At 39.6% G+C, this 27,943-nt stretch overlaps 1 protein-coding gene across 1 annotated transcript in view; it reads right to left on the minus strand.

The window, feature by feature from the left end:
- The window catches only part of ADAMTSL1 (ADAMTS like 1), a 396,511-nt gene that overhangs the window by 14,241 nt on the left and 354,327 nt on the right, over positions 1 to 27,943 (minus strand). Inside the window, exons 24-26 of the mRNA XM_034987936.1 lie at positions 17,639 to 17,851; positions 15,616 to 15,796; positions 12,586 to 12,793 (exon numbers count right to left, since the gene is read on the minus strand). Coding sequence (XP_034843827.1) covers positions 12,586 to 12,793; positions 15,616 to 15,796; positions 17,639 to 17,851 — 602 coding nt within the window. The remainder of the gene's footprint in view (positions 1 to 12,585; positions 12,794 to 15,615; positions 15,797 to 17,638; positions 17,852 to 27,943) is intronic.

Raw genomic sequence — 27,943 nt, forward strand, 5'->3', positions numbered from 1 at the left:
CCGATCCTTCCTTCTTTCTGGAAACTCCTTTGTTACTCTCCGTGAATATACTTTCTTTTTCTACTCATTAGATTATCTTTTTCCCCCCTCCTGTTTCTGCCAATTAGTGTTCCCGAAGGTTCTATCCTGTGCATCTCATGCTTTCCCTCCTCTTAGGTTACACTACCCTTTTAAGTGCCAGATCTACATCCAACTGCTGAATGAAAATCTCTAATGGGATATTTCACAAATAATACTAAACATGTTTGAAACAATTTCTTACCCAATTCACCCTCTTATTTCTGTTTTCCTACCTAGTTCAGTCCATTTATAAATGTGTCAGCTGCTTCCTCATCTCTCATCTGTGATATCCAAGCACTACTGAAGCCATGTGAATCAAATTTTCATAGAATCTATGAGGTCTCTCCATTGCCTTCGTTTCTATCAGCACCATTTCTCCAGTAGATTGTTTCTCTTTGCCCACTCTTGTCACTGCTTGATACTATGCTGCTAAATATATAATCTTTTAAAAGTCAAACAAGGTGGCATTCATAATAAAATCCAACTCCTCATAGAGCATACTAGATTACTCATGATCTGGCACCTGTTTTCCAGCCACACTTATCCTTCACACATGCTTGAATGGAACACATTCCCCACCCAAGACAGATTACATGAAGCCAGATTGTTAGAGCTGAGAAGGTGGTCTTAGACATCAGCATGGTTTCCATAGACTTCAAAGAAGTAGGCACATGAAAGAACATATATTTGTATGACACTATTCCAAAAGGATTTTCTTGTCAGAAACCATTACCATTTTGATTCTCACAAGAGTGGAATGTGGAGGTCTGAAGGGCATCCATAGCTTGAAGCACATCCCAACACTATCACCAATAGGAAAATACCAACAGGACTGTGAGATCAAGCAGTACCCTCTAACTTGTAACACTTCAAATCTTGCTACTCTTTAAAAAAGCTTTTAGAAATCCAGCATGGACGAATAAAGATAGATCAACATTGTGGGAAACTTCAAAAAGAGATAGAAAATACCAAATAGAAGTGAAAGCTGAAGAGCACGGTAACTAAAGCTGATAAATATAATAGAGGGGTTCTGAAGCAGAAGGACCAGGCATCTCAAAAATAGGCAGTGGAACTCATCCAATCACAGGAGCAAAAAGAATGAAATAACTGCCTGAAGATAGTTTACAGGATGACAGCAAATGGACCAATATTTGCTTCAAAGAGGATGCAGAAGGAGCAGAGAGAAAAAGGAGAAGAAAACTTATTTTAAGAAATCTAACCTGGGGAAGGAAGGAAGGAACCAGATAATCAGATCCAGGAAACCCCAAGAATTATCTTAAGAGACCCACACCAAGACCCATTATAAATAACATGTCAAAATTTAAAGATAAGGAGACTATTAAAAGTAGTAAGAAAAAAAACCCCCACAACCTGTTACATACAAGGGAACCTGATAAGACTATCAGATTTTTTTTTTTTTTTAGCAAAAACATTGACTATACTGTGTCATTGTCTTCTCACCTGCAACCTGCTGAAAGAAAAAAAACTCCCAACTGAGAATACTCTACTCTACCTGGCAAAGTTATTATTTAGAACTGAGAGAGAGAGAAAGTTTTTCAGACAGGCAAAAGCTAGAGGAGTTCACCATCAATTAACCAGCCTTAAAACAAATGTTAGAAGAGGATATCATATCTCAATTATATTTCAATTAAAAAAATAACATCTTCAGTAGCAAAAGAAAGCTCACAAGAAGATATTCAATTTTAAAAACATTTACATACGAATGCATAATATAAACAAAAAATGTCAAAGGGTCAGCTTCACACTAAAACCAAAGGGCACTAATTAGTAACTAGAAAACATGAAAGTAAAAACTCGCTGGTAAAGATAAATATATAGAAAAGGTAGTGGATTAATACTTATAAACCTAGTATGAAGTATAAAAGACAAAAGTGGTAAAAATAACTCTTAATTGCAATAATTAATTAGTTAAGGGATCACAAGAGAAAAAGATGTAAAATATCACATCAAAAACAAAATGGGGAGAGAGTAAAAAGGTAGAGCTTTAGAATGGAATCAAACAAGTTGATATCAACTTAGAATAGATTGTTATAGATATGTTGTTATATGTACACCTCATGGTAACCACAAAGCAAAAGCCTATGGTGGATACACACAAGATAAAGAAATCTAAGCATATCAATAAAGTCATCAAACCACAAAGGAAGAAAGGAAGAGATAGGAACTATAAAAAAAGCAGTAAGTACACACATACCAATTACGTTAAGTGTAAATCAATTATAAATGCTCTAATTAAAAGACATAGGGTGACTTAATGGATAAAAAAACCAAGACCTATCTAAATGCTGCCCATAAGAGCCTCACTTCAGAAGTAAAGACACACACTGGAAGTGAAGGGATGGAAAAGATAATCCATGTAAATGGAAACCAAAAGAAAGCAGGGGTAAGCTATACTTAGAGCAGACAAAATACACTGTAGTACAAAGACTGGCATTACATAATGATAAAGAGGTCAATCCAGCAAGAGGATATATCATTTGTAAATACTTATACACCCAACATAGGAGTACCTAAATATATAAAGCAAATATTAACAGATCTAAAGGGAGAAATTGAGAGTAATACAATAATAGTAGGGGACTTTAACACCCCACTTACATGAGTAATATGTCCTAAATGAAAGAACAAGTTGTTTCTTTGAAAAAAAACAAGACAAAACCACAGACAAAAAGCTAAATGAGTTCAAAGTAATGGTGGTACAGATACTAGACTTGAGAAAAGAGATGAGCTCAGGGAGCATTTCAACAAAAAGAAAATATAAAAAAAAAAACAACCCAAGCACTGAAATGAAAAATACATTAAAGAGAAGAATGATTCAGAGATCTGAAAGATAGGGTAATGGAAGCAACCAAGCTGAAGAGCAATTTTAAGTGAGGATCCCAGAAGGAGGGGACAGAAAACTTCCCAGACATCTAAGTCTAGGAAGCAGGTCCCCAAATAAGGTGAATCTAAGGAGGTTCACACCAAGATATGCAATAATTAAAATGGCAAAGATTAAAGATAAAGAATCTTAAAAAAGCAAGAGAAAAGCAAACTGTTATATACAAGGGAAATCTCATAAGGCTGTCAGCTGATTTTTTTAGCAGAAACTTTGCAGGTCTAAAGAGCGTGGCATGAAAGGAAAAAAAAATCCACAACAAAGAATACTTGGCAAGGTTATTGTTGAGAATTGAAGGAGAAAAAGAGAGTTTTCCAGGCAAAATTTAAAAGCATTCATCACCAATAAATCAGCCTTACAAGAAACATTAAAGGGAATTTTTTAAGTGGGAAGAAGGGGCCATACTAGAAAAAAACTTCAGTGGTAAAAATGAACATATAGTAAAGGTAGTAGATAATTACTTATAAAGCCAGTGTGGAGGTTAAAACATAAAAGTAGTAAAATCATAATTATCTACAAAAATTAGTCAAGGGATACACAAAATAAAAAGATGTAAAATATGATATAAAATGTGGAGGGGGAATAAAAATTTAGTGGCTTTAGGATGTGTTTGAATTTAAGTGACCATCAAATTAATATAGACTGCTATACACCTAAGATGTTATATATGAATTCAAGGGTAACTACAAATTAAAAACCTAACATGTATACACAAAAAACAAAGAAGAAGGAATCCAAGCATAACACTGAAGAATGCCATCAAACTATAAGGAAAGAGAGCAGAAGATGAAAGGAACAGAAAAGAACTAGAAAACCAAAATGGCAATAAGTACATACCTATCAGTTATTAAGTGTAAGGGGACTAAATGTTCCAGTAGAAAGTATAGTGTGATTGAATGGATTAAAAAAAAACTTATCTATATGCTGCCTACAAGAGACTCACTTCAGACCAAAAAACATGGGCTGAAAGTGAAGGAATGGAAAAAGATATATCAGACAAAACAGACTTTAAAACAAAAAGTATAGCAAGAGACAAAGAAGGGCATTATGTAATGCTGAAAGGATTAATCCAACAAGATGATGTGATAATTGTAAATATGTATTCACCCAACATAGGCGCATAAAAGTATATAAAACAAATATTAACAGACATAAAGGGAGAAATTGACAGTAATACAATAATAGGGGACTTTAATACTCCACTTACCTCTATGGCTAGATTATCCAGACTGAAAATCAACAAGGAAACAATGGCTTTGAATGACACATTAGGCCAGGTGGCCTTAACAGATATACAGAACATTCCATTCAAAAACAAAACCAAAAACAAACGAAAAAACAATACACATTCTTTTCAAGTGCACATGGAACATTCTCTAGGACAGATAACATGTTAGGCCACAAAACAAGTCTCTATAAATTTAATAAGATTAAAATCCTATCAAGCATCTTTCCCAACCACAATGGTATGAAACTAGAAATCAATTACAATAAAAAAATGGAAAAACAAAGACATGGAGGCTAAACAACATGCTACTAAACATCCAACAGGTTGATGAATAAATTAAAGAGAAAAATCAAACAAAAATAAAACAAAGAGGTGAATGAAAATGGAAACAACAGTCCAAAATCTCTGGGACACAGAAAATGCAGTTCTAAGAGAAAGTTTATAGTAATATAGGCCTATCATGAGAAACAAGAAATATCTCAATCTAACCTTATACCTAAAGAAACTGGGCTTTGTTCTTTTTCCAAAGTTAGTAGAAATAAGGATATAATAGAGTGGAAATAAGTGGAAATTAAAAAAAAATAGAAAAGATCAACAAAACCAAGAGCTGGTTCTTTGAAAAGATAAATGAAATTGATAAACTTTTACTCAGACTCATCAAGAAATAAAAGGACTCAAAATTAGAAAAAATGCAGAAACTGACACCACAGAAATACAAAGAATTATAAAGAGAATACTATGAAAAATTAGATGCCAACAAACCTAGAAGAAATGGGTAAATTCCCAAAAATATACAGTCTTCTGAAACTGCATCAGGAAGAAATATAAAATCTGAACAGACCAATTACTAGTAATGAAATTGAATTTGGTAATCAAAAATTCCCAACAAAAAAATTCTACTCAACTTTTAAAGAAGAATTAATACCTATTCTTTTCAAATTATTCAAAAAAAAAATGGAAGAAAAAGGAAAGCTTTCACACTTATTCTACAAGGCCAGCATTACTCTGATACCAAAACCAGACAAAAGACACTACAAAAAAAGAAAACTACAGGCCAACATTCCTGGGGAACATAGATGAAAAAAATCCTTGAAATATTAGGAAACCAAATTTAAAACTATATTAGAAAAAGATCATTCACCACAGTTTAGAGGGATTTATTCCAGAGAGGCAAGGGCAGTTCAATATTTGCAAATCACCAATGTGATACATCACAAAATCTTATGATAATCTCAATAGATGCAGGAAAAACATTTCACAAAATACAATATCCATGCATGATAAAAACTCTCAACAAAGTGGGTTTAGAGGGAACATACGGAATGTACTTCAACATAATAAAAGCCATGTATGAAAAACCCACAGTTAACATCATGCTCGATGGTAAAAAACTGAAAGCTTTCCCTCTAAGATAAGGAACAAGACAAAGATGTCCACTCTCACCACTTTTATTCAACCTAGTACTGGAAGTCTTAGCTGCAGCAATCAGAGAAGAAAAAGAAATAAAAGGAATCTAAATTGGTAAAGAAGAAAGAAAACTCTTCACAGATGACATATAATACCATATACAGAAAACCCTAAAGATGCTACCAAAAGCTATTAGAATAAATTCATAAAGTTGCAGGATACAAAATTAATACACAGAAATTGGTTGCTTTTCTTTTTTCTTTTTTTTTTTTAAGATTTTATTTATTTATTTATTTGAGACAGAGAGAATGAGAGAGAGAGAGAGCACATGAGAGGGGGGAGGGTCAGAGGCAGAAGCAGGCTCCCTGCCGAGCAGGGAGCCCGATGTGGGACTCGATCCAGGGACTCCAGGATCATGACCTGAGCCGAAGGCAGTCGCTTAACCAACTGAGCCACCCAGGCGCCCCTGGTTGCTTTTCTATACACTGATAAAGTGGCAGAAAGAAAAATTAAGAAAACAATACCATTTACAATTTCACACACACACACACACAAAATCTAGGAATAAATTTAACCAACGAAGTTAAGACCTGTACTCTAAAAACTATGACATTGATGAAAGAAACTGAAGATAACAACTGGAAAGGTATACTATGCTCACAGATTGAAAGAATATTGTTGAACTATCCATAGTACCCAAAGCAATCTACCTATTAAATATAATCCCCATCAAAATATCAATAGCATTTCCCACAGAACTAGAATATTCCTAAAATTTGTATGGAACCAAAAAAGACTTGAATATCCAAAGCAATCTTGAGAGAGAAGAACAAAGCTGCAGGTATCACAATTCCTGATTTTTTTTTTTTAAGATTTTATTTATTTATTAGAGAGAGAGTGAGAGAGAGCATGAGAAGGGAGAGCGTGAGAGGGAGAAGCAGACTCCCCACTGAGTGGGGAGCCAGATGTGGGACTCGATCCTGGGACTCCAGGATCATGACCTGAGCTGAAGGCAGTCGTTTAACCAACTGAGCCACCCAGGCACCCTCACAATTCCTGATTTTAAGATATGCTACAAAGCTATAATAATCAAAGCAGTAAGGCACTGGCACAAAAGTAGACATAAAGATCAATGGAACAGCTAGAAAGGCTAGGAATAAACCCACACTTATATGGTCAATTTTCAACAAAGGATACAACAATATACAATGGGGGAAAAGAGGTTTTTTCCAATGAAGGGTGCTGGAAAATGTGGACAGCTACATGCAAAAGAATGAAACTGGGCCACTTTCTTATATCATACACAAAAATGAACTCAAAATGGATTAAAGGCCTACATTTGAGACTTGAAACTATAAAACTCCTTAAAGAAAACAGGAAGATATTTATGAATATGTATCCTTAGTCAAGAGAAAGGAAAGCCAAAATAAATGATTGAGATTACACCAAAATAAAAAGCTTTTGCACAGTCAAGGAAACCATCAACAAAACAAAAAGGCAACCTAGTGAATGGGAGAAGACATTTGCAAATAATATATCCAATAAGGGGTTAATATCAAAAATAACTTATACAAGTCAATACATACACACAAAACCCATGAAAAAATGGGCAGAGAACCTGAATAGACATTTTGCCAAAGAAGATACACAGATGGCTGACACATGTAAAGATGCTCAACATCATTAATCAGGAAAATGCAAATCAGAACCACAATGAGATATCATCTCATACCTGTCAGAATGCCTAGTATGAAAAAGATAAGAAATAACAAGTGTTGGCAAAGATGTGGAGAAAAGGGAGCCCCTTGTGCACTGCTGGTGAGAATGTAAATTGGTATAACTACTGTGGAAAACAGTATAGGAGATCTCAAAAAATTAAAAATAGAAATGCCATATGATCCAGTAATTCCACTACTGAGTATTTACCCAAAAATCATGAAAACACAAATTCAAAAAGATGTATGCACCTCTATATTTATTGCAGCATTATTTATGGTAGTTAAGATAGGGAATCAACCCAAGTGTCCACTGATAGATGAATGGATAAAGATGTGGTATATACCTATACAATGGAATATAACTCACCCATAAAAAGCAATGAAATCTTGCCATGTGCAGCAACATGGACAGACCTAGAGGATATTATGCTACGCGAAACAAGGGAGACAGAGAAAGACAGATACCATATGATTTGACTGAAATGTGGAATCTGAAAAACAAACCAAACCAAACCAAAGCCAGACACTTAAATACAGAGGACAAACTCTTGATAGCCAAAGGGGAGGTGAGTGGGGTGATGGGCAAAATAGATGAAAGGGATTAAGAAGTACAAACTTTCAGTTATAAAACACAAATCATGGAGATGAAAAGTACATCATAAAGGAATACAGTCAATAATATTGTAATGTATGGTGACAGCTGGTGACTGCACTTATTGTGGTGAGCATTGAGTAGTGTATAGAATTGTGGGATCACTGTGTTGTACACCTGAAACTAATAGAACATTGTATGTCACTATACTTCAATAATAAAAAATAAGCAAAAAAAGTAGGCATAGAGGGAATGTACCTCCACAAAATAATTCCTATGACAAGCCCATAGGTAACATACTCAGAGGTGAAAAGCTGAATGCCTTTCCTCCAAGATCAGAAACAAGACAAGGATGCCCACTTTTGCTACTTTTACTCAATATAGTATAGGCAGTCCTAGTCAGAGCAATTAGTCAAGAGAAAGAAATAAAAGGAATCCAAATTAGAAAGGAAGAAGTGTAACTGTCACTATACGTGCAGATGACATTTTATATAGAAAACCTTAAAGAGCCCCCAAAACCGTTTAGAACAAACCAGTCAGTGAAGTTGTAGGATATGCAATCAATAAAAAAAGTCTATTGTATTTCTAGACTAATAACAAATTCAGAGAAATTAAAATAATCCCATTTATAATTGTATCAAAAAGAAATATCTAGGAATAAATTTACTCAAGGAGGTAAAAGACCTGTAAACTGAAAACTATGACACGAGTGAAAGAAATTGAAGAAGATGTAAGTAGATATTCTGTGTTCGTGGATTGGATGAATCAATACTGTTAAAATGTTCATACTACTCAAAGCATCTACACATTAAATGCAATTCCTGTCAAAATTCCCATGACATTTTTCACAGAAATAGAAAAATCAATCTTAAAATTTGTATGTAACCACAAAAGACCCCAAATAGCCAAAGCAATCTTGAGAGAGAACACAAAAGCTGGAGGCATCATGCTCCCTGCTTACAAACTATTAAAAAGTTATAGTAATCAAAACAGTATGGTTTGGCATAAAACCAGACACACAGGTCAATGGAACAGAATAGAGAGCCCAGAATTAGACCCACACATATATATTAATTTATGACAAAGGAGCCCCGAATATACAAGGGAGGAAGGACAGTCTCTTCAATAAATGGTGCTGGGAAAACTGGATAGCCAGATACAAAACAATGAAGTTGGACTACTCTTACATCATACAGAAAATTTCACTCAAAATGGATTAAAGACTTGAACATAATTTTTGAAATCACAGAAATCCAAGAACACATAGGCAGTAAGCTCTTTGACATCATTCTTGGCAATTATATTTTGAATCTGACAGGAAAAGCAAAGGCAACATAAGCAAAAGTAAACAAGTGGGACTACATCGGCAAAGGAAACCATCAACAAAATGAAAAGGCAACCTACTGAATGGGAGAAGATATCTGCAAATCATATAAGGGGTTAATATCCAAAATACATAAAGAACTTTTACAACTCAATAGCAGAAAACCAAACAATGCAATTTAAAAAAGGCAGAGGATCTGAATAGACATTTTCCCCAAGAAGACATACAGATGGTCAACAGGTGCATGAAAATGTGCTCAAGGTTACCAAGCATCAGTGAAATACAAATCAAAACCACAATGGGATATCACCTCATTCCTGTTAGAACAGCCAGTACCAAAAAGACAAGAAATAAATGTTGGTGAGGATGTGGAGAAAAGGGAACCATTATGCACTGTTGGTGAGAATGTAAATTGGTGCAGCCACTATAAAAACCAGTATGTAGGTTCCTCAAAAATTTAAAATAGACCTACCATATCAACCAGCAATTCTATTTCTGGGTATTTATAAAAAAAAAAAAAATGAAAACACTAACTTGAAAGGATACATGACCCTCATGTTCATTGCAGCATTATTTACAACAGTCAAGATACAGAACAACCTAAGTATCCATCAATGGATGAATGGATAAAGGAAATGTGGTGTATACACACACACACACACACACACACAGGAATATTATTTAGCCATAAAAAAGAATGACATCTTTCCATTAGTGATGGCATGTATAGACCTTGAGGGCACAAAAGTCAAATAAGGCAGACAGACAAATACTGTATAATTTCATATGTGAAATTTAAACAACAACCCCTCCCCCCAACCATAATAAATGCAGAGAATAGACTTGGTTGCCAGAGGTGGGGGGTGGGGGTAGGTGAAATATGTGGAAGGGGTCAAAAGGTACAAACTTCCAGTTATAAAGTAAACATGTCCTGGAGATGCAAGGTACAGCATGGTGACTATAGTTAATAATACTGTATTGTATATCTTAAAGTTGCTGAGACTCGATCTTAAAATCACAAGAAAAAGTTTTTTTCTAAGTATGTATGGTGATGGATGTTAGATTTATTGTGATCATTTTGCAATGTATACAAATATCAAATCATGTTATACCCCTGAAATTAATATAATGGGCATATGTCAATTATACCTCAAAAAAAAATTCATTATCTAAGGCTTTGCCCAGACCTGCCATATCAGAATTTGCATTTTTGACAAGATCCACAAGTGATTCACATTAAAGCTTGAGACATACTTGCCTAGAGCTTTTAGAAGAAAGAAGGGGATGAGAGTGTTGTTTGAAGGCAAGAAAGGGGGAAGGACCTTTTTTCTCTCTTTTAGAAAAAGTAATCACTGAGAATGATCAACGCGCACGATATATGTCCCCTTTAGTCACCTCAATGATACAATGCAGAAACATCTCCCGTGTGAAGCCAGGTCTGTTCCTAATTGTAATTTCACAAACTGCCAGTAAGCCTTGAGGGCCTAGAAGCAGAGCTGCCTTGGGCAGAATGAAAGCTAGCAGAAGTGGGCTTTTCCAGGTAAGAGAAAGATGATATCCCCCAGGCATCAGAGCAAAAGGGAGCTCATGCCTCTTTGATTATGAAGCACATACATTAGGTCACTGGAAATGAGGGGGGTTGGTAAAGGTGCCAAAAAGGAGCCTCAGGCCGAGTGTGTTGATTGGCCGGTGTTGAGCATTATCCCCGGACTCACCTGGGACACAAATGGCTTATGGATTGCAAGTGAATTCTGTGGCCAGATTTCCTCCAAATAACATTTGATCTTCATTAGAGATGGCCACAGTACATTAACTTAATGGGAAGTTCCAAGTGACTGTTTTTCAAAGTACACACCTCGGGGTGGGGACGGAGGAACATGAATGCAGTAATGTGTAGACAGCCAGTTCCAACATGTTTCGAGTTGCTAGCTGCCCAAGACATTCCGTCACATTAGTTTGTACAGTTACACAAAGAATCAAGAGCCTTGTGGTAGTTTTGGGCTGTCCCAGCAGGCCAAGCTTAATAGCATGTTTCAGACACCAACCAATCACAAACTATGCCTGACCAATCAGAATGGTTAGCCTAGCAATTAGTGCCAGCCTCTGACAAACAACAGATGTCACCCCACCAACGGGGTGAGTACTAGCTGATTATCAGCGCTGGCAGGCAGCTCTTAGCTGCTAAGTAGGTCCCCGGTGGGTTCTGAACACAGACGTTGAAGGGAACCACGCATACGCCATTACGTGACTTCCCCCAAGCACCACACTGGATTGTTTTTTTCAGTGCCAACAACATTCTAAAACAGAGAAGGGGTCAGATGAGTAGGAAAACTCCTCTCTCTCTAAACAGCCTATGTACCTGCAGTGGGGAAAGCCTAGGCCTCTAATTACAATGTGAATTCCTGACTGGTGCTCAGTCCCACCCAGCCCAGAAATGATGTGAGATCAATGGTAGGGTGACTATCGGCACCTCCCATCCCTCCGAGGCTGCTTCTGTCACGGCATAGTGTCCATCATTGCTCAGGTTTGTTCTTCCCATAGAGAATCTTTACTTTGTGTACATTTTTTTAGGTTATAACTAACCATAAAGTTTCCTTTTCAAATGGACAGGGTCCTGTGGTTTCTTCCTATATCCAGAAGAGGCCCCATCCCTACGGGGGTCCTATGAGCCCCCATTTCTGCTGTGTGTTGAGCGAACCTGGGACTTTTTTGGCCATCCTCTGGCAGAGAATTGAGAAAGGAGTTGGTGATTTCAAAGTGATCCAGCTAGGCTTCAACTCTTCTTGGCTCAGAAGAGTGGTTCTCTACGCTGCCTGCATACCAGAATCTCCCGTGTAGTTTCGAAAATTGCCCATGCTCCGATCCCGCCCCTTAGCAACTGACTTAGAATCTCAGGGAGGTGCAGCCTGGACATTGGTCTTTTAAAGAAGTTTCTCCAGTTTCTAACCCAGTTGAGAACCCCTGGCCCAAAACACCCTGCACCCCCCAGATGGATCTCATCAGAGCTTTAAATCATCAGCCATAGGACAACCAGTGGGAAGAGGTAGCCTGACAGAAAATGAGTCTGAAGAAGCGGTTGCTGAAGATTGGCTAATAATCTGATAAAGGGATGAGCTTGGCGGGGGGGGGGGGGGGGAAATCAATAGGGAAAGTGTAATGGCTGTGGGACGTATGTTCGTATTAGAGAAGAATCATCAGAAACACTAAGCTTTTGGAAGGACACTGGGCAGGTGAGTTGATTGACAGATGGGATGTGAAAGGTCTGATATCACAGAGGACTGGCAGTGGTGGACTTTTACTTCCTACCGTGGCAGGGTCCGCACCTTTAGATTTATCTTTCAAATAAAATCCTCTCACCTGGCCCCAGCTGGAGAAGGCCCACTCCACGCAGAGCTGTTGGTTACAGGCCTGGGTGTCTACTGGCCGTTTGGCGAGCTGTGTACACAGATCATTGGACACAGGGGTGGAGATCCCAGAGGCTTTCAGCTTCTGGCAGGTCACCCGGCGGGTCTGGACGCCTCCCCCACAGCTCCGGGTACAGGCCGACCAGGAGGTCACCATCCACCTGGGGAGAGGAAGAGCAAAGGGTCAGGCTTGGGCAGAGGAATGATGCCATATGTTCTCAGGAAAAGAGCCTGGGCATCCCCTTATTCTCACCACACAGCTACTAATCTCAGGGCATGATACACATGGAGTGGAAGGCTGAAAATGGTCCCCCAAAAGATATCTACAACAGATCCCCGGAAGCTGGGAGTGTTACCATATTTGGACAAAGGGGCTTTGCAGATATAATTAAGGACTTTGAGATGCAATTATCCTACATTATCTGCCTTCACAAATGTCCTTAGAAGAGAAAGAGAGATTAGAGGAGGAGACAGTGTGACCACCGAGGCAGAGGCTGGAGTGATGTGGCCACGAGCTGAGGGATGCCTGGAGCCACCAGACGTTGGCAAGGCTTGAGAAAGTTGCAAGGGGTGCAGCCCTGCTGACATCGTGATTGTGGATTTCTGGCCTTCCAAGCTGTGAGAAAATAAATGTCTATTCTTTTCAGCCACCATGTTTGTGGTAATTTTCAGCCACAGAAAACAAATAGCCTTTGGAAATCGACTGCAAAGGTGCATCCTGAAAGAGTGGTCTGCACATCACTTGTCTCACTCGTGACACTGGCCCCCAAAGCCGCGAGCCTGCAGAGGGAACGCTCTGGGAAGACAGTCCTTTAGCTAGTTATGCTGCACTGTGTTTGTGGGACTTCCTGAACCGTCCAAGTGCATGGCAGAAGGGGGACAGTCTCCTAGGGCAGTCAGATCCAAACTGTGTCTCTGGCTCTCCCCTGAGTCAGTGTTTTATCTGCTAGTACTCATTCTCTCTTCTACCTTCTGCAACCCATGTCTCACTGGATTTTGTTGAATCCCCGAGAAATAGGCAAAGTTCCTTCTGGCTTTGTGGAGCAGTTTCCCATGAGTCACAGTGCACAGGCCTTATACCTCCTCGAGGGCTACATACGTGGAGCATGTCCTTTCTCAGGATGTTAGGTTCTGGCTACAATTTGGATCGTCAGAAGTGAGACTGACCAGGACTGCGCAAATGGCTTGTCTCATAAAGCCAAGCTGGAATTTGGGAAACATGCTGGAATCCTTGGTCCAGATACAAACCCGTAGGGGCTCTCTGTGAATGTTTGCACCGTGGGCTAGTTCTCAAAGAAAAGGGGAAAGGGGGACAGTTTGGGGGAAACGGAAAAGCCTTGGGGTGTTCCAGCCATCTTATTCAATCTAGGGAAAAAGACCATTCTTGGGTTTTAATGCCTGAGACAAAGTTTATCTAAATGAAATGGCGGAACGGTCACCTGGGTCAAAGCAGGACTCTCCGGCCCTGTTCAGAGACAACCAGGGCGAACCTTGTTTTGTTCAGAGAAGGCTGCTGAAGTGCCCAAGAAGCCTGGCAGGGAAACCAGTCAAAGGAGAGGCAAGCAGCAGAGATAGGGAGCAAATTCCTTTTGAATCTGGATCTGTGACTTATTTAGTTTGATGGAACCCCCCTGATCCATTGGCCCTGGAGAGAGATGACTGTGTGCAGATCTCCAAGCCCCAGAAGCAGAGCCACTTAGGAAGCAGGCACGAGGTGGTGTAAAGCTCCTGGGGGCACTGAAACCCAAGCCAACCTGGCCATTATTTCATTTGCAGAAGTAAATGAGCCTGATTGACTCTGACCATCACTGCAGCAAATCAAAAAGTCCTTGGCACGTCCGAAACTTCATCTTCATTTCAAATAGCTTGGCGAGGGCAGTCTTCCAGCCCCTTATATCCCCGGTGAATGTCAGGCCTGCATTTCAATCAACTTTTATTTCCAAATATACATTTCAGCAATTTTTCAGGAGCTGGGGTGGGGGGTTTGAGAAAGGCAAGGTATGGCTATGTTACAGTTCAGGAAGGGTATAAAAGGACATTAATCATTCCCATGGAAACCTTCCCGTCAGCAAGTCAAACTGCTGATATTAATGAGCATGTTTCATATTTCATTGAGTGGCTCCTGGTTTCAGCTGCTCCTTGTGACTCAGCTGGCAAAACACAAAGCGGGTGCCTGAGCAGTGCGTGAAAGTCCCACGGACAGGTAGGAAGGGGGCATCGCGAGGCCCAGCCAAGTCCCCCCAGGCTCAGGATGCCATGCTGGTGCCAGCTCTGTGCCCACCCATTATCCTTTTAGCGACTGCCTACAAACTGGGGGTAGGGTGCTCTGTGGGACTCACAGCTTCTCAAAGCTGTAAGGGGCAGAGACGGTGGGTGTCATTCTGGGGCCAGAGGCAGAGGACGTATATCCAACATGGAGGCCACTATAGAAAAGGAAGATTTGTTTTGACTTCCGCAGGATGCAACCCCCTTTGAAGAAAAGAAAGAGCAGCAGGGAGAGGGAGAGGGAGAAGCAGGCTCCACACTGAGCGGGGAGCCCGATGCGGGACTCGATCCCAGGACCCCGGGATCACGACTGGAGCCGAAGGCAGAGACACCCAATGACTGAGCCACCCAGGCGCCCCTAGGGAGCAAATTTCTTATTGCAGGATGCCAGCGAGCTCTGGGCCTGGGATGTTCCTGCTCCTTGAACAGACCTTCTCAGGCACTTGGGATGCCCCAGGCAGTCCTCAGCCCGCTGAGTGGTGAGGGAGCAAACTGCCGAGTGAGGAGGCCCATCCTGAGGGATATTTTCTGCAGGGTGGAGAGGCCTGGCAAGTCGGGGCCTATAGAAAAGAACAGTGCCTTGGATGGCAGGCCCCCTTGCCCGTACTCTGTGTCTCTCCCTACGCAGTACTGGACAGAGGCTAGCCACCGACTTGACTAAAAGTCAGGGCCCAGCGTTGGGGTCGGGGAGGCCTGAGCCAGTGCCTGCCACACTCACCGAGAAGGACAGTCTCTCCGGTTGCAGGCGACAGGCTGCACAGCAGGGCGCACCTTCCCCGCACAGTGAGTGGGGTTGACCTCTGTGCTGTTCAGGAGACACCTCAGGCGGGGCTGCTGAACGCCCCTGTTACCACAGGAGGCTGAGCAGGTTGCCAGTCTGTCCACAGACCACCAGTAATCTGTCACAGGAGGAGGATCAGAGGTGAAAAGAGGATTGCATGCATTAGTGCCCATGCTCTGTGGGCATGAGGAGCTCTCGAGAATGACACTCTGTCCTCCAGTGGGCTCCCTTCCCAACTTAGGTAGCCAAGTGGCATGGCGTCTAGGAGCCTCAGTTGGCTTATCCACGAAGTGAGTACAAGACCCCTACCTTGCAAAGTTACTGTGAGGACTGGATATAATGAAAGCAAAGGGCGGAGCCCGGTGACTGGCACATACAGAGTACTTAACCAGTGGCTGTAGTCCTTATTCTTAAATACACTTCCAAAGTACTTTTTCTTCCTAGTGGGTCACCAGAAAGTGACTTTCTTTTTCAACAAAGAGATACAAAAATATCAGAGATACTTAACAATCACATTTGTACGTGCACATTTGAGTTGAACTTTGGAAATGTTACCAAAAAAACAGCCTACCCAGAGAGCACTCATTTACATGTGACAATGACGTCAGGAAGAAATTCAATTTCTGTGGATTTTCTATCTGGGGGTCTGGGACTCACTGGTAGGAAAACTGTTAAAAGTAACTGTGGGCTGGTAAACTGTGAGTGCTTATTTGCAAGGTCATATATTACAAATCTTGCAGATAGGCACTGGCTTCTGGTTTTCAGCAGAGAATGGCGGGTTGGCAAGAAAATGCAACATTGACTTTCCTGTCCAGAAAGCCAAATGGCAGGGGAGGATGTTTAAGGGGGAAAACCCATTTGCTCCCTCCTCGTGTGCTACAGAGGCACAAAATTCTGGCCCTTCCCGCAGAATCCCCCATTTTAGAATGCATGCAATAGAATTTTGCTTTCCCTAAAAATAGTCACCCATGGGCCACAGGGAGAAATAGCCTATGGAAAACTTGAAAGCCTCACTTAGTTTCTATAACAAGGCCCAGTCTGGGTTTGTTTCCCACTGTTTTAGGTTCATTCACAGCCTTTTCTTGGTGTAGCTAAAGCCAGGCTTCTCCCAAGGGCTTTCTGACCCGCCTGTGTTCCTGGAAGGTTAATGCACAAACCACAGGAAAGGTGCCTGCAAAACACTTAGCACATGACTGCAGCTGAAGACTCGTTAGCACCATAAGCAGGTACTGGCACCAGCCTGACTCTCCAGGAGAGAAGGCAATAGCCAAGCAGTTCGGATCAAGAGGTATTTTTTTTTTTTTAACCAAACCAACAGAGAAAACTTGCATTAGTTTTTTTTTTTTTTAATTTTTAATTTTTTTTTAAAGATTTTATTTATTTGAGAGAGAGAATGAGAGAGAGATAGAGCATATGAGAGGGGGGAGGGTCAGAGGGAGAAGCAGACTCCCTGCCGAGCAGGGAGCCCGATGCGGGACTCGATCCCGGGACTCCAGGATCATGACCTGAGCCGAAGGCAGTCGCTCAACCAACTGAGCCACCCAGGCGCCCTGAAAACTTGCATTAGTTTAACAGGCTACTTTGCACGCATGCATGTGTGCGCTTGCATGCATGTAGGGGTGTGTGTGTGTGTGTGTGTGTGTATGTGTGATTCTTATTAGTTCAGCAAGCATAAATGAAACTTTCTTGGCTTTGCTATATCATGATGTTTCCTTGGTCCTCAGTGGTAGCAACATGATGAAGCAGAAGGGCCCACTGACTTTTCCAGATTCTGCTGGGATGGAGCTTGGTGGCTCTTCTGAAGGGCCTCATTGTATGGAGACATGGTTCTGCTTTGATTTTCATGCTCTAGGAGCCACTGAGATCAGAAATCACTTTGTTTTACTACAGAATTAGATTCTCAGGTGGACTTTCTTATTCAAGAACTAAGCCCGGCTCCAAAGCCTGAAGGGTTTCTTACCTTGGATCACCAAAGAGGCCTTCTGCACGAGCATTCCTGCCTCATTCTGAGCAAGGCAGCTGAATTCCCCTTGAGACCCGCCACTAAGATTTGCAACCTGAAGAATCTGTCCAGCTGCCAAGATATGATGTGTCAGTCCTGGGACAGTGGCGACTGGCTGATCACCATGGAACCAGGTGATATTGGGGGTAGGGTGACCTTTGATGGGACAGCCTAGAAGGAGAGTATGAAAGAGAGAGAAGCCATTAATAGAGTGAAATGGGGATATATATCTGATGAGTTGTTTTAGTGTCTCTGTGGCTTAGAAGCCACACATACGGTGTAGTCTCCTTACCGATGGCATTTTTCTTTCTTTTTTTTTTTTTATTATTTGTATTTTTTTTTATTCTTATGTTAATCCCCATACATTACATCATTAGTTTTAGATGAAGTGTTCCATGATTCATTGTTTGTGCACAACACCCAGTGCTCCATGCAGAACGTGCCCTCCTCAATACCCACCACCAGGCTAACCCATCCTCCCACCCCCCTCCCCTCTAGAACCCTGTTTGTTTTTCAGAGTCCATCGTCTCTCATGGTTCGTCTACCCCTCCGATTTCCCCCGCTTCATTCTTCCCCTCCCGCTACCTTCTTCTTCTTTTTTTTTTTTTCTTGACATATATTGCATTATTTGTTTCAGAGGTACAGATCTGAGATTCAACAGTCTTGCACAATTCACAGCACTTACCAGAGCACATACCCTCCCCAGTGTCTATCACCCAGTCACCCCATCCCTCCCACCCCACCCCCCACTCCAACAACCCTCAGTTTGATTCCTGCGATTAAGAATTTCGATGGCATTTTTCTTATGTGTGCCATTTCCAGGCCAATAGATGTTTCTACTCAGGAATTCTGGGAAGGTAACTATTTTTTATTCAATTAAGGAAAAATTCTTGGAGTACACAAAGTGCCTGTTTCTATGTCCTTGTATGAACTTTTAAAAAAATGAAGCCATTAATATTCACTCATTGAACATTTTTCAAGTTAATTAGTTCCTATACTGATTTTATACTAAAGAAATCACTTCTTCAAATGCAGTGAATTGGAAAAAAATGCTAATAGTAATAGTTAAGAATCAAATTTTAAGTGGTAAAAGTCTAATATTTGCCACTGTTATACTGTGTATGTGGTTTTCAAACCAAATTTTTTCAACAGAATCTAGGAAAACAATTGTAAACACTGATTTCATTTTTCTGTCAGTCAAGAAACTTGGCCTTCTAACAACTCTTACCAAGCCTGCATTGGACATGTATCTATCTATGTAGTCACTGAACATACTCTGATACATTAAAATTCTAAAATATTAAACTTAGATATTGTGTCTACCCAAGGTTTGTAGCAGAGAATTATTAAGGTAAACTGATTGCAGTTGTAAGAAGAAACCAAGTTTCTCTAAATTGAGAGTACTTGCTGAATTTGCTGTTGTGTCCTCAACAACTTAGCTTTCACAGATAATTTATTTGGAAGTTTACTTTTTATTTTTTTAATTTAAATTTTAGGTAGTTAACATACAGAGCAATACTGGTTTCAGGAGTAGAATTCAGTCATTCATCACTTACATACAATACTCGGTGCTCATCATCACAAATGCCCTCCTTAATGTCCATCACCATCTAGCCCATGCACCACCCACCTCCCTCCATCAACCCTGTTTGTTCTCTATCATTAGGAGTGCCTTTTAGCTTGTTTCCCCTCTCTCCTTTTCTTCTTTTCTCCCTTCCCATATGTTCATCTGTTTTCTTTATTAAATTCCACATCTGAGTGAGATCCTATAGTATCTTTCTCTGACTGACTGATTTCACTTAGCATAATACACTCTAGCTCATCCATGTCATTGTAAATGGCAAGATTTCATTCTTTTTAATGGCTGAGTAATATTCCATTGTTTGTGTGTGTGAGTGTGTGTGTGTACCACCTCTTCTTCACCCATTCGTCAGTGGATGGACATTTGGGCTCTCTCCATAGTTTGGCTATTGTTGATAATGCTGCTATGAACGCTGGGGTGCATGTATCCCTTCGAATCTGTGTTTTTGTATCCTTTGGGTAAATACCTAGTAAGTAGTGCAATTGATGGATCATAGGGTAGTTCTATTTTTAACATTTTGAGGAAATTCTCTACAGTGGCTGCACCAGTTTGCATTCCCACCAACAGTGCAAGAGGGTTCCCCTTTCTCTGCATCCTTGTCAACATCTGTTGTTTCTTGTGTTGTAATTTTAGCCATCTTGACAGGTGTAAGATGATATCTCATAGTGGTTTTGATTTGTATTTCCCTGATGATGAGTGTTGTATCTGGTAGTTATGTGGATGTCTTTTTGGAAAAGTGTCTATTCATGTCTTCTGCCCATTTCTTAACTGGGTTATTTATTTTTTGGGTGTTGAGTTTGAGAAGTTCTTTGTAGATTTTGGATACTAACCCTTTGTCAGATATGTTGTTTGCAAATATTTTCTCCCATTCTGTAGGCTGTCTTTTAGTTTTGTTGTTTCCTTTGCTGTGCAGACGCTTTTTATCTTGATGAAGTCCCAATAGTTCATTTTTGCTTTTGTTTCCCTTGCCTGTGGTGACTTGTCTAGTAAGAAATTGCTATGGATAAGGTCAAAGAAGTTTCTGCCTTTGTTCTCCTTTAGGATTTTGATGGTTTCCTGTCTGTCTCACATTAAGGTCTTTCATCCATTTTGAATTTATTTTTGTGTATGGTATAAGAAAGTGGTCCAGCTTCATTCTTCTGCATGTTGCTGTCCAGTTTTCCCAACACCATTTGTTGAAGAGACTCTTTTTTTCTATTGGATATTCTTTCCTGCTTTGTCGACGATTAGTTGAACATGTAGTTGTGGGCCCATTTCTGGGTTCTCTATTCTGTTCCATTGATCTGTGTGTCTGTTTTTGTGTCAGTACCATACTGTCTTGATGACTACAGCTTTGTAATATATTTGAAATCCAGAATCATGAGGCCTCCAGTTTTGTTTTCGTTTTTCAGAATTGCTTTGGCTATTTGGGATCTTTTGTGGTTCCATACAAATTTTAGGACTGTTTGTTCTAGCTCTGTGAAAAATGCTGGTGGTATTTTGATGGGGAGTGCATTAAATGTGTAGATTGCTTTGGGTAGTATAGCCATTTTAACAATGTTCTTCCAATCCATGAGCATGGAATGCTTTCCCTTTCTTTGTGTCCTTTTCAATTTCTTTCATATGTGTTCTATAGTTTTCCGAGTATAGATCTTTTACTTCTTCTTTTCTTAGAATGCATCTTTCTTTTTATTATTTAAATTCAATTAGCCAACATATAGTACATCATTAGATCTTTTACTCCTTTAGTTAGAATACTTTTAGGTATATTATTATTTTTGGTGCAATTGCAAATGGGATCAATTCCTTGATTTCTTTTTCTGCTGCTTTTTACTGGTATATAAAAATGGAACAGATTTCTGCACACTGATTTTTTTTTATTATGTTATGTTAATCACCATACATTACATCATTAGTTTTTGATGTACTGTTTCATGATTCATTGTTTGTGCATAATACCCAGTGCTCTATGCAGAACTTGCCCTCTTTAATACCCATCACTGGGCTAACCCATCCCCCAACCCCCCTCCCCTCTAGAACCCTCAGTTTGTTTCTCAGAGTCCATAGTCTCTCATGGGTCATCTCCCCCTCTGATTCCCCCACCCCCAATTTTATATCCTATGACTTTGCTGAATTTATGTATGAGTTCTAACAATTTTTTGGTGGAGTCTTTTGCATTTTCTACATAGAGTGTCATGTCATCTTTAGATAGTGAAAGTTTGACTTCTTCTTTGCCAATTTGGATGATTTTTATTTCTTTTTGTTGTCTGATTGCTGAGGTTAAGTCTTCCCTTACTCTGTGAAATAGTAATGGTGGGAGTGGACATTCTTGTCTTGTTCCTGACCATAGGGGAAAGGCTCTCAGTTTTTTCCCACTGAGGATGATACTAGCTGAGTCTTTCATATATGGTCTTTATGATGTTGAGGTATGTTCTATCTATCCCTACTTTGTTGAGGGTTTTTATCAGGAAAGGTTGCTGTATTCTATGAAGCCAGCATTACCTTGATTCTAAAACCAGACAAAGATTCCACTAAAAAGGAGAATTACAGGCCACTATCCTTGATGAACATGGATGCAAAAATTTTCAACAAAATACTAGCAAATTGAATTCAACAGTACATTAAAAGAATTACTCACCACGATCAAGTAGGATTTATTTCTGGGATGCAAGGGTGGTTCAATATTTGCTAATCAATCAATGTGATACACCGTATTAGTAAAAAGAAGAATAAGAACCATATGATCCTGTCAATATATAGACGTTTAAAACATATGATAAATCATTCAAAATTAAAGATAGTGGTGGCTTTCCTTCAATTCAGTTAAAAAATATTGATTTTGTGTCTACTGTTCTGGGATAGATAAGATAGGACTATCTTCCCTCTTGCAAGGAGATCCTAGCTGGTATTGGATAAAAAACAAAGCACACTAATAAAACTGAGATGTAAGGCAGAAAATGATGAGATCTGTGAGACAAAAGAATGGCTACCTGCATGGATGTCTGTGCCTATGGATCTGTAAGAGAAGGAATTTTCCAATGTTGGCTTGTTTTCTATTCTGGGGGAAACACTATTAGAATTTGTATACGATGCGGGGTTAACACAGGAAAGGTTCTTAGAGATTGTCTAGCCTAATGCCGGAGGAGGAAACTGAGGCCCAGAGATGTTAAGATGCTTTCCTAAGATCAAGTGACAGGACTTCTGATTCCTTGCCTTGTGTTCTTTCCTCTATACCTGCTGCTTGTTCAGCTGGGCACCAGCAATTTACCTAGGCATCTTGTTATCCCCTTCCTTTGCTCATTCCTTTTGTCCCCCCGCCCCCCCCCCCTTTTTTTAACATTTTCACAGTAATTGTTTGGTTAAAGTGCTTGAAGCAGACTACTTTGAAGGGCCCTGGAATGCTAAAATTGACTGTAAGAAGTTCTTTATGGGATATCATTGGTACAGAACCCCGTTCTTCATTCCTCCCTGCATTGACTCATTTTGCCATGTAACTTTGCAGTGGCCTTCGATGATGGGTGAGCTGTAATTTCCTACCTCCTGATTTGGGGTTTGGCTATGTAACTACTTTGGCCAATAAAATGAGTCAGATGTTACACTAATAATCTGAAAGAGAAATTAAGAAAACAATTCCATTTATAACAGTATCAAAAAGAATAAAATACTTAAGAATAAATTTAACCAAGGAGATGAAAAACATGTACCCTGAAAACTACGAAATGTTGCTAAAAAATTTAAAACATAAATGGAAAGCTATGTCATGTTCACGGATTAGAAAACTTAATATTGTGAAGATGTTAATACCCCCAAGTGAACTATAGATTCAGTACAATCCCCATTAAAATCTCAGTGACTTTTTCTTCTTTTATTTTTTTGTAGAAATAGAAAAGTCCATCCCTAACTCTCAAGGATACTGAATAGCCAAAACAATTTTGAAAAAGAACAACAAACTTGGGGGTTTCACATTTCCTGATTTCAAAACAGTACAAATCTATAGTAATTGAAACATTATAGTACTGGTATAAAGACAAACATATAGACCAATAGAATAAAATAGAAAGCCCCCAAATAAACTCTTGCTTATATGGTCAAATGATTTCCAACATGGATGCCAGGGCCATTTAATTGTGCTGGGAAAACGAGATAGCCACATACAAGAAAAATAGCTTTACCTTTACACCATGTGCAAAAATTAATTCAAGGGATCAAAAACTTAGAGTTAAATGTATAAAACTCTTAAAAGGAAACATAAGCAGAAGCGTCATGATATTGGATTTGGCAACGAGTTCTTGGATATGATCCTAAAAACCCAGGGCAACAAAGAATAAACTGACATCATCAAAATTGAAAGCTTTTGTGCATCATAGGACACCACCACCAGAGTGAAAAGGCAACCCACAGAATGGGAGAAAATATTTGCAAATCACAGATTTGATAATGGATTAATGTCCAGAATATATAAAGAATTCCTACAACTCAACAACAAATATAAACAGCCAAACTAAAAAATGGGCAAAAGACTTCAATATACATTTCTCTGAAGATATAAAAATGGCCAATAAGCAAATGAACAAATGCTTAACATCACTAATTGTTATAGAAACAAAATCAAAACCACAATGAGATACACATCACATCCAGTAGGATGGCTATTAAAAATAAACAAACAGAAGATAACCAGTGTTGGTGAAGATGTGCGGAAATTAGAATCCTTGGGCTTTGCTGGCGGGAATGTAAAATGGTGCAGCCAAGGTGGGAAATAGTATGGAGATTCCTCAAAAAATTAAACGTAGAATTACCATCATGATCCACTAATTCTATTTCTGTGTATATACCCAAAGGGTCAAAAGCAGGGACGTGAATAGCTATTTGTACACTAATGTTCACAGCAGCAGTATTCATAATAGCCAAAAGGTGAAAACGACCTGAATGTCCATCAATAGATGGGTAGATGAACAAATGTGATATATATATGTATGATGGAATATTATTCAGCCTTAAAAAGGAATGAAATTCTGATATGTGTGGCATATGAACCCTGAACACATTTAGTGAAAGAAGCCAGATGTAAAAGGACCAATATTGTATGATTCCACTTATAGGAGGCACCTACTATAGTCCAATTCATAGAAACAGAAACCAGAATAGTGATTACCAGGGGCTGGAGGAAGGGGAGCACAGGCAGTTATTTTTTTAATGGGTACAGAGTTTCAGTTTGAGATAAAAAGTTGTGGAGATGGAAAGCATGATGGTTGCACAATGATGTGATGTGAATGTAATTAATGCCACTAAACACTTAAAAATGTTTAAAATAGTACATTTTATGTTATGAGTATTTTACCACAATAAAAGAAATGAGACCGATGTTCTGGTATACCAGTTCCAAACCTAAACCTCAAGAGACTGTGTGTTTTTGCTTGTGCTCATGTGCCTTTGCTATCACCAGCAGAACATGCTTGGACTGGCCTGATGATCCCAGAAGGTGGGTGAGAGAACTGTGGAGAATGGCCAAGTTCACCCTAGGCAAACTCGGTTTAGATCAGCTGAACTGAAGATCAGTAAGAATATATGATTGCTATTTTAAGCCACTGAGTCATTATTTTTTAATGTGGTGATAGGTAACTGATAACACTTAGGGAGAAGGGATTTCCACAATTCCCCTAGGCCTATGGATCCAAGGCTTGGGGTAGGGCAGAGTTTCTACCTGTGTGCTGATCACCTACATCTTCTTATTCAAATACATAGGAGGAAGCAGTTTCCCTGCATGCTCCTGGTGGCACCTAGGCATCTATATGTTATGAATTTCATGGTGGTATCGTTATACTCCTGTCTGAAATGGGGCTAAGAATGGCCTTGGGGAGAAGTGTATAGAAATCAGTCAGCTGAGGAACAGCAGTTCTCCTGGGAACAGCAGTATTCAACCCCCTCCACTACCAAATGTAGTCCGGAGTCAGATGCTGATTTCATTTTCTAATAAGAGGCAGGAAAACTGTACATTGATTTAGGCAAAGAGCATGATTTAAAAAGTAGAGCTTTTCAGACTTACTTAAACAGGCCAATATATGTCTCAATCACATCTGCTTTGGGGGAAAAAAAAAAGGTGTCATAGACTGTTAAGATGTTGGTTCCAGGAATTATTCGGTTTGGTCAGTGGGGACAGAGCCCTCGTGAGGCTGACTATATTCTAAATTGATAAATAAGAATCTGGCTATTCCCAAGGAAACATGAGATATTTGGCAAGGAAATCGCTTATATTTAGCCCTAATCTTCAATTTTCCAACTCCATTAGGATTGGTTTTCTGAGAGAGTTTTTAAGCAGAAAAAAGAGCAGGAGCAGCCTCAGGCTTTTTCCTATGGCTGATGAAGTTACTTATCTGGGAGCCAGGAATCCTAGTCAGCTAAATAAGAGGTTCATTTGCATAATAATTTACATTTATAATCCTCCCTCCTTCTTGGAATCAGAGGCCATGGTGAGCAGCCAGGACATCTCTCTTGGCCTATCTGAGTCTTGGGTCTTGGATATGTTCCCAGGATCTTCCAGCCTCGTGCCCCCAGTGGGAATAAGATGGGGCAGAGTTCCTTCCAAGGGCAGGCCTGAGGACTGACATGATGTGAAGTTCTTAAAACTCAACTTGAGAAAGACCCACAAGGAGCAGCAACGAAGACAGACGTCTGAGCAGCAACCTTCCTAGTAATCATGCCTCTCATTCTGAAACTTATCGGGGTCAAGATCAGTTTTGTAGAAAGTTTGAAAAAGAAAAGCAATTTGGTTACTTTCAAATGCACTGACACAGATTCATGACTCTCCAAGAGGAACTCTAGATTTTCATAGGGTTCCCTGGTTTCAGTTTTCTAATCTGTAAGTGAGATTATTGAGTTAGTCAATGGTTTTGTAACTGATAGTTCCCTGGGGCCCTAAGGGTCTGTGGAGGTACCTGGGGAGGGGCCTTTGAGAGGAAATCTGCATAAGGTAGGGGCTTTGGGGCCTCTATTACCATTTTAATCACAAAAGAATCTATCGGGCTTCTGGTAAGGAGATTCCACTATGGATAACCACTGAATTAGATGATTTTTAACATGCTTTTAAGATTCCTAGATTTCTCAACATCATCTCAAACTCATCATCCTCATCCCTCTTCTCCCTGCCTGGAGGTAGCTAAATGCCAAGGGAAAAAGAGAATTATTCAATCTATATTGCTTAGATCAATGTGTAGTGAAACTGAACTATGCCAATGAAAAATTCATGGAAGAGATGTTATATATAAAGGTTATTTAGGATTAAGGTAAGCTGAGACCAGGGATAGAGAGTAGGAAGGGGAGGGCAGCCTAGAAGAAGCTGTGTGAGCAAAGGTACAAAGATGAGAAAACTTGTGGTGTGGCTAGAAGAAAAGACTAGTTGACTTGGCTAGAACACAGAAAACATAAATGAGGTTGGCATGGTGTGTGGGGAGTTGCAATGGGGAGGATCCTGACAGCTAGAATCTAGTCTCCTGTAGGTTTCTGAAGAGAGGGATTGATCTGATCTAGGTTGGATTTGGAAAGATTATTAAGGTAGTTCTTTGTAAGATGCACTGGCTTGAGAGAAAGAATCTATGATATCAGTTCAGATGTGGTAAGAAATGAAATATATTTGCAAAGGTAGCTCTGACAGGATGTGAGGAGGAGAGGAATGGAGGCAATGAGGGAAAGCTAATAAGACTGGAACACTAGTGAGACTATTAACAGAAATAGGTAAGTCAGGAAGAGAAGCTATAGCTTATCTCCACCCCTGGAGATAGATTTTAGTTTTAAGCATACTGACGTTAAAGGTCGTGATGGAACCGCAATATAGAAAAATCCATCGAGATAGCAGAGATAAAAATGGAAGTTAAGTCAGATTTACTAGAAACAAATTTTGGGAACCAATTTCATAGATTTATATGGATGAAGTCTTCAATGAAAGGAGATCAAGCAAGTCTCAGGACAAAACAGTGGGGGAACTCTAGTATTTAGTGGTTGAAGGAGGAAGAAGAGGTATTAAAGAAGTCTGAGAAGAAATGGTCTGAGAGACAGGAGGAAGCTTGAGAGTACATGATACCATGGAAATCCAGAAAGGAGAGAGATTAAAGAAACTAGTTGTTAGGAAATAACTGATTAGTAAGAATTTGTGTAATGAATGAATAGCTTCATTTGTTTATGAAAATAACTGAATAAACAAACATTTCCCCCACAGTCCTCCCACTCCCTGCCCAGGCAATGGGTAAACTCATTCTAACTAATTAGTTCTAATTAATAGAATTAGAAATAAAGGTGTCTATATGATCAATACATCCCATTCAATGCTATGCACACCCACTTATTGGGTTTAAGAGAAAATTTACCTCTGGGTGTTGAATCTTAGAAGTGGACCAACATCCACAACCCAATAACCATGGGTTATTAAGAAGATAAAAAAATTAAAGAGATGCATAGGAATGCTTCAAATATTGCAAGACAGGAACGGAGTAGATCTTGACCAGGAAACTCTTAAAACAACTTGACTGGGGATTCTAGCTTCCAGTAATGGTGAATAACTTGGTTGGACTAACCTTCCTGCAAATAACAATCATAAAATCTAAACAACAACCACCCCCATTAAACAACTTTTTGAAAGCACTGAGGAGAGACCAAAAGTAGTGACAGAAATAGGAGGGGAGTATATCCTAGAAACTCAGCAACTGCAA

The sequence above is a fragment of the Mirounga leonina genome, unplaced genomic scaffold (genome assembly GCF_011800145.1).
Source record: "Mirounga leonina isolate KUSES-001 unplaced genomic scaffold, KU_Mleo_1.0 Mir_447, whole genome shotgun sequence".
Classification (NCBI taxonomy): domain Eukaryota; kingdom Metazoa; phylum Chordata; class Mammalia; order Carnivora; family Phocidae; genus Mirounga; species Mirounga leonina.